We start from the raw sequence: 8,118 nt of genomic DNA on the forward strand, positions 1-8,118 counted from the left end.
AAAGGGAGGTTTCAGATATAAAAATGGTCGTATTTATTTTATAACAGACAGTTACGTGCTGGAGTTTGACGAGTTTACCGGTACTGTCACAAAATCCGAGGCGGACATCTTCGACGTACTGCAGATTACTTGTGTGCGTGAATCGCTACTCAAACAGTTGTATAAAGGGATACGGTATATAAATGGCGAACCACAAACGTAATTCAAACAGAGTGAAACGAGCTGTCAAGCGGGGTAGAGGTATAGTGACCAGCGTACTGAACAACGCACTGCCCGCTGTAGGCACCATAATAAACCGTGCTGTTGACGCGTTACCTGTCGAATTACACCTTCCCGGCGGGTATCAGTACTGTGGGCCAGGTACGAGATTAGGGGTGAGATTGGCAAGGGGTGATAGGGGTATTAACAAACTCGATTCTGCCTGTAAGCTCCACGATATAGCGTACTCGAAATACACGGATTTAGAACACCGGCGAGAGGCCGATAAGGAATTGGCCGAAAGAGCTTGGCAAAGGGTGAAATCGGGAGACGCTAGTGTAGGAGAAAGGGCCGCGGCCTTAGCAGTGACGGTAGCAATGAAAGCTAAAACAGCGTTTGGGGGTGGGAGAAAGAAAAAACCAAAGACAAAGCGAGGGAGGGGTAAACCTAAGGGCAGAGGGCTCTACCTGAAACCGTATCCAAAGAGGGGAGGTGGTGAGGTGAGAAAAAAGAAGAGGTATTGTAAAAAAAAACAACAATCTCGATACCGATAAAACCTCTAACAAACCACGAATTGATCCGTTATGCGAGGTTACTCAATATTCCAAACTTTCGAGGTGTCTACATGAGGGACACACTGCCCAAGACCCCGCGGCAGTACGAGTCGGCCATAGTTAACCTGGACAGTTCCCACGGTGAAGGTACGCACTGGGTCTGTTATAAGAAACTCGGAGACAGAGTGTACTACTTTGACAGCTTTGGAAATCTGAGACCGCCGATAGAACTCGTATCCTACTTTGGATCAGGGGTGAGCGTACAGTATAACTATGAGCGTAAACAGTCTGAGGACTCAGTAGTCTGCGGTCACTTGTGTTTAAAGTTTCTGGCGCGTAATGTTTTCACTTAACGGAGCTGCTCCGCACGTATCTTGCGAGGTCTTTCCACCAATGGATTTGAGCGATGGAGAGTACGAGATCGGTCTAATTGATCTCTCGACGTACTATACGATACCAAACATTGAAAGAGGTGTGAATGACATGTTCCACTACGGAGTCAACAAAGAAATAGTGATAGACGAGGGGTCGTATGAAATTGAAAACATAGAAGAATATATCAAGTCGCACATTGACGGAAGTGTGACGTTCAGTCTTAAGGCAAACAATAGCACGCTAAAGTCCGAAGTATCGTGCAGTGAAGCGATACATTTTGAAAAGCCGAATTCGGTAGCCTCAGTACTTGGTTTCACCGCTAAGGAACTGGAGCCTCATAAGACCCACATGTCCGACCTCCCCGTCAGTATTATGGCGGTAAAACACGATACGTGTCGAGTGCAACATTGCACGCGGTTCCTTTCAAAACGGTATGGAAGGACACGTGTTGCACGAGTTCTACCCCGATGTGGCTCCCGGGTATAAAATAACTGCTCCCGAAACGTTAGTAAAGTCTGACGGTAAGAAAGTCAATGTCAATTATTTTCAATAATGTAATGTAATTTGATTATTCCAAAATTACGATTGAAGTGTAAATTATACTATTTTCATTGACACCAATCTCAAAACATTTATAAATCCAAAAAAAGAGAAAACTACGAATCTTGAATGTCCTAAAGGCTACAGTTACTAATAAGATTAAGAATTATGTTTCCAGTGTTTGACGTTATACTCATTTTTCAGTTTTTTAGCATTTAAAATTAAAGAATAAACAAGTACGGTTTTAAATTATTTTTATAATTATTTCTATGAATTAATAAACTTTTAAGTTTTATACAATAGGATATATTTTATGAATGAAGTTATTTAGGTAGACTTTAGCTCAGTAAATTAAAATTTCGCCGCAGTTGTAAAATGGTAAACTCTAGATGAAAAATAGTTTGTATGCAATTAATTACAGACTGAAAACCTACTAGAGTACTTGTAACAGAAACATATTTTGTTACTTCTCCCCAACTAAGCCTAAGTTGACATTCCGCTATAAACCAGTTTAATTGATGAAGCGTGCACGTATATCGCCACAGCCACAATTAAATTAATTTGTCAAAGATACATTCCGGTGTTATTGGAATGCTTGTGGTAAACTTTGCTGTCGTTGCCATGGAGATGACTGTTCCTTGAGGGAGAAGGAGATAATGTTGGGATAAATGCATTACGGAAGATTTCGTACATGGAAGAGGCATGTGACATGCTTTGGTTTATTTAAAAACAACTAGCAACTATAATATAAACTAATATTGAATAACTTAATTTTTATGTTAGATGTATTATCTTATGAATAAAAATGGATTGCTAAATATCTTGCTAAGCGTTGATCTCGGGAACGGCTGGCCCAATTTGCTTAATTACTTTTTTTGAAGTATTTAGTCAAATGAAAATTGTTATAGAGAAAAAATCAGAAAAGTTTGTAGAAATAATTTATAATTTGGAAAATAATAGAAATTTGTGTAAAGCATAATCTAAATGTAACTGATAGCAAAAAGCTGTTGAAATATTCAGCTGAAGTTCCCCAAAAAGAGGAAGAATAATTGGTTTACAACTAAATTTGAGAAAATTATAAATATACAGTACTAGATCAGTTGTGTACTGCAGATTGCAATGAAGAAACTGCTATATATTGTTTACTCAGATTGATTGAGAGAATTTAAATCATTAAATGCACTGTAAATACTTTTTCAACTCAGTATTAAAAAAACCTTAATGAAAAAAGGTTAGAATATTATGTAAACTATAAAAAACCTTTTTAACACTTTTTGATGTATTTTTTATTTCGAACAATGTACATTTAAAATTCTACGAATTCATCATCAGGTACTTTTTGTACCTGTGTTAGCGGAGCAAAAAATTAGCAAAATTCCTTAAGTTAAAAGTGAACTCAAACTCAGCGGGTTGTCGTGTTTCCCCCAACAAGCTCAGGGGAGTTGCTGTGGCCTCTCTTACGGACATTTCCGTGTAGTAAATACACAACATGAGTTTATTTGCCTGAGTTTCAACTGGCGGTCTGACTATTTACTCAAGTTCCTTAATCGAAATAAATAGACAGTGTTTATTCCAAAGCATGTTTAGTTACGGAATTGTGAGTTGATTTACTGCTAAAATTATAGCACAGATTACAAGTTATAATGATGTTTACACATATTTGTTATGATTGAAAAGCCCGTATTTTCTCACGGCTAATTATTCATACATTTCTCAAACACAATAAGCGTAATCAATATTTCTATAATCACCAAAAGAGTTTCTTTCTCCTGATCTCATACTTCTTCCTATATCCGATTACCCTACCTCAAGATATCACAGTTTTCTGTTCGACCTTAGACAAGGTAGGAGTACACCACACCACGTGTTGCATTGTTATTTATTTATTCTGTAGTTATTGCTGTGTATATATTCTGTGATTTTATTGTTGCCATATGGTTACCTCTTAGATAAATGTAAAACTGTATTCTAAAACTCATTCAAATCCCATAAAGTGATATCTTCCATCATCGAACACACTTTTATTTCTATAGAAAATTAGCATTATGAAAACTTTCAAGTAGATAGTTTAGCTTGTCAGTCTGTCTACATAACATATCGAGAAGCAAATGAGTTATAGACTTTAAATGTTGTAATAAACTTCAGAAATGTGTGTTACGCGACAAGTAGTGTGACATATTTCTTCCTAGGTAGTAAAAAAAACTTAGTAAAAAATTAAAAATTTTTAAAACATAAAATACATTTTTAATACGATTACGTTCTTTTGTGTGCGGAACTTAAATGAACGATAGATAGGAAAAAATATATCTGATAGTAGGGATGAGTGGAGATCATGTCTATTTTGGTAGAAATGGAACATCGACAAGTAATATTTTGTCAAATAACGTTGGTGGTCTTGATTAGAAACTCAAGCCTGATTTATGGGAAATTGTGTTTTAGTGTAACCATCGACATCTGGCCTGTCCCCTCGGGCAAATAACTGTAGGTGGTCTTGTCTTATTGGAATTGTTACTCAGCACCAAGTTTGCGGACTTTGCGGTGACAGTGGTACTGTCGGTTGTTACAGAGGTAGCGGTGTGGAGAGGATCTGGTACTTGTTATCGCTTAATTAGTATCTCAGTTTCAGCGGCATTCAAACTATTTAGATCAGTGTTCAGGCCACATTCTCCCACTAGTTCCATTTATTGCTCCATTATTGATTGGGCGTCAGTGAAATATATCCAGTTTTCATTCTAAAATTATCTCTTATTTATTTTTAGTGGAAAGTTTAAATTCAATCTGCCTGACTTTCCAATGATATTTCAAGCCCCGATCCCTTTTGGACTAAAAACTTTGCAAGAGACTTAAGAGACTGCATCTGGATCATTTTCATGTCCACTCAGGACCACGGTGGTATCATCGGCGTACATTGACACTTTAAAAACTTGTCAAGATCTTCTGTTATGACAGTTATGAACAGCATAAACACTACCGGTCTCAATGTAGACCCTTGGCGCACTTCTCGATTTACAGAGTGAGGTCTTAATCGGGTTACTTCTGTAACTCCACTTTTTGCTTGCTTTATTTCAAATAGTAGTTTTCAGTCTTGAAGATAAATTTTTAACCACACCTACGATATGCCTTTTATGTCTGTTTGTTTAGCTTATATAATATGAGTTCATGTCTTAAGAAATGCAATAAATTCCCCAAGTCTAGAAAGAGACTTGAAACATATTATCCTTCATCTAGATTGTCACTGATGAGTAGAGTAACCCGGAGGATAGCCCCGCGCTCTGATTGGTCGAGAGCAGGTCACGTGATCCAAGATGGCGGCTAAGCCCCGCCCCCTGACGTCACTCCCCACACGCTGACGGGGAAAATTCCCTCGCACGCGGGAAAAATGCGGGAAAAATCCCTCACGCGCGGGAAAAAATCCCTCAAATGGCGGGAACCAAAAAAAAAGTGGCGGGAACTTTGAAAAATCAAATACCTACACAGCAAAAAAAAAAAGTGTTTATTTTAAAAATTTTAAGAAAAAAACAATGGCATCCTCCCGTGGATGATCACCCGACAGATTGGACAACGTAAGAGCCTATGGGCACATTGTGGGCACAGAGTGTGTCCACAAGGCCTCAACCCTACCGTCGGCAATCTGTCCATACAGACACAGCAGCGAACGTGCCTAGCCGGGGGCGACGGTTCCGGTTCCTCAGGGTCGATGTCGTAGGGATCCCTCGAGGCCGCCGACTCCATGCTCTCGCCGATGCCGATGAGCAGACCCTCCAACGACGAGCGCACTTCCCTCCAAAGCGCGTACGCTATCACGAGACTCTGGTCACGGGGCGTCTCGTCGAGAAGATGGTCGACGAGCCAGAGCATATCCCTGAGCTCGGCCCTCAGGGTGGACATCGCAACCAACGCCCCCACAGTGCACGCCACGGGAGCGTGCGCCGGCGAAACAAATACTTGAAGGAAATGGTCCAGCACCAGTTCCCGTAACCTCTGCCGTGCCACATCTACTCCTGATGCAGCTGTAGGAGGCTGAAAAGCAAGTAAGGTATCACCACTACTACTAATACTACTTACTACTACTACTACCACTACTACCGGTGGACACTTACCCTTCTACAAGCGCCGGTTCGACCCGTTGAGGTAGAGGGTTGGGTCGAGTCGACATTGGGCCCAGCAGAGGACCGGGACGTCGAGGGGGCCGGGGCGACGGTCGCTACATTGGACCCACCAGAGGACCGGGACGTCGAGGGGGTCTGGGCCGGGGCGATACTTATCCTCGGAAGTCGCCGCGGCTGAGGAAGCGGCATCGTCTGGAGAGGGAGCCTGCGGGCTGCGGCCCGGGGCGGTGATGGAGACGGTGGTAGAGGCATACCCGTGATGGCAGCCTCCAACACTTCCCAGGGTCCCAGCAGAAGGTCCTCAACCGCTGTGTCATTGAGAGGCCTCGGTCCAAAAGCCCACGGGTCAGGAGACTGCAAAAAAAACAAACCGTAGGAAAATAGCAAAAAACACGAGACGGACAAAACAAGGAAGCCAATTGTACTTACACCGGGTATCAGGTTCTCCACGGTGGCATCCGAGTCATACTCCTGGAAAGAAAAAACAATTCAGCCCGTAACGCAAACAAACACGCATACAAACACAAAACCAACACAAGCGCACACGTACCTCCACACTGTCATCAGGGTCAGGCGACAATGGGGAGTCCTGGACCTCGGGGTGGGGATCGGGCCGGGGGTCATCGTCGTTGCCCTTAAAAAAACAAAAACAAATTGTACCCAATCGGAAAAACGGAATCTAATTATTAATTCTATAATAGTAATAATATCATTACCACCAATCGAGGGGCTTTCCGCGGAGGCGGTCCGTCGTCGTCACCAGCAACGAGGGGTGCTGCAACGATAAGAAGGCCCACCAGTATCAGCATCAAGCGAGTGTAGCCGACTCCGGGAGGCAGGCGTGCTCTGCAGAGAATCGCTATCAAGGCCGTAGACACAGTCATAACTCCCACGGAAAACGCCAACACAAGGTGCCTGCAACTGTACATGATTGCACAATGCTGGATACATTCGCAGCAGTCGCTTATATGCAAGCGCAGCGTACCCCCCACCACACGTGCGTTTGTCCTTGTTGCAACGTGACCCAAGTTTCCACACCACCCAAGGGGTAGGGTCCCGGCGCGTTAGGAGATATTTTACGTGGCTCCTTCCCCAGTAGGCCTATCCACGTGTGTGTAAAGAGCCCCAACCATCGCTCTTTACGGTGGTAGCCACTCCATAACAAATTTGCTACCTCCCAACATAATTTTTTTATTTTTCAATTTTTGTATTTTTTTTCTTTTCTTTGTAATCCTTGCTAGTGTAACAAGCCGCTTTACTCGGAGAAGCCTTTCAATGCAACCCGTAAAACACTCGCAAATAAACATTTTGTTTTTTTAGTATATTTTTTACATCTCTTTTTTAGCAACTAGAGCGAGGCTCGTACCCCTGGACTTACGGAGGTTAGGCCTGCCATAGAGGTATCCAAACACACACACACAACCGCCCCCGGACTTACGGAGTTTAGGCCTGCCGTAAGAGCAGTTGAAAACCCCAGGACTTACAGGTTTTACGCCAGCCTTAGGGGCTTGCCACTCACTCACCCCGCCCTAGATCCTTTTTTAAAGCACAAGCATATGTACAGTCACTATTATGTTGAGGTAAAATACATTGAGCATCGGAAACAATAGCCTCCTTACTATCTACAATATTCCTATCAACTACGTTATCGTGAAAACGAGACAAAAATCTAACTTTTTCTAACCCCGTAGTATATACAGTAGCGAAGGGTTTACAGAGAGCGCGGACGATATCTTCGTCAAAAGGGATCCCTCCGTCATTCCAATTAATATGATGAAAGTGACGCACCAACCAACGGGCGGTTCTAGCCGCTTTTGAATCTAATTCGGTTACGCTGTACGGGGGTTTGAACACTATGTGTGAGCGAAACAGATGACTGACCACAACAAACTCCTTCACAATAAACCGGTTCTCATTATCCTTGAATGCATGAAACTCCACTATCGCTTCCATTTGGCCAACGTTTAAAAAGGTCAACTTCCTGGACCAGTCTGCAAAGTACGGGACTAGGGATGTCGTTATACTCCACGTCCTCCTCCTCCTTCTCGCCAGCCAGCAGACACCGAACAACACTCTTAGCTGACACCTCGATGGAAAAGAGATCCCGTAGTGCGATGTAGACCGACGGGAGGTTGTTAACGAACTGAACCCACTCGGTCTTGTTAAGCGTTAAAGAACGTTCCCCGTCATAGAGATACGCATGCATTTGACCAAAGACGTTCGAAACCCTGACATCCTCCCCACTGTCCACCTTGATATTCAACCTCTGCGAGGTCTCCAAAGCCTGAGTGATACAGTTGAAATTTGGAGCAAACTGATTAAATACATCGTGCGACCAGTAA

General features: G+C 42.7%; 1 protein-coding gene across 1 annotated transcript; it reads right to left on the minus strand.

The window, feature by feature from the left end:
- Positions 1 to 5,164: 5,164 nt before the first annotated feature.
- Positions 5,165 to 6,854, minus strand: LOC124367134 (vegetative cell wall protein gp1-like). The gene is made up of 5 exons (XM_046823787.1): positions 6,493 to 6,854; positions 6,327 to 6,410; positions 6,206 to 6,247; positions 5,768 to 6,130; positions 5,165 to 5,687 (listed from the first exon to the last, which is right to left on the minus strand). The coding sequence occupies exons 1-5, from the start codon at positions 6,703 to 6,705 to the stop codon at positions 5,175 to 5,177; spliced, it is 1,215 nt and encodes a 404-aa protein (XP_046679743.1). The 5' UTR covers positions 6,706 to 6,854; the 3' UTR covers positions 5,165 to 5,174.
- Between the last annotated feature and the right edge of the window lie 1,264 nt (positions 6,855 to 8,118).

This window comes from Homalodisca vitripennis, chromosome 8 (genome assembly GCF_021130785.1).
Source record: "Homalodisca vitripennis isolate AUS2020 chromosome 8, UT_GWSS_2.1, whole genome shotgun sequence".
Classification (NCBI taxonomy): Eukaryota; Metazoa; Arthropoda; class Insecta; order Hemiptera; family Cicadellidae; genus Homalodisca; species Homalodisca vitripennis.

Excerpts from the sequence above, each read along its gene's own strand:
- LOC124367134 (XM_046823787.1), bottom strand. The coding sequence starts at position 6,705 with ATGTACAGTTGCAGGCACCTTGTGTTGGCGTTTTCCGTGGGAGTTATG. Across the intron at positions 6,411-6,492 it reads GGAAAGCCCCTCGATTGGTG|GGCAACGACGATGACCCCCG; the intron begins GTAATGATATTA and ends TGTTTTTTTAAG. Across the intron at positions 5,688-5,767 it reads GAACCGGCGCTTGTAGAAGG|CCTCCTACAGCTGCATCAGG; the intron begins GTAAGTGTCCAC and ends CTTGCTTTTCAG.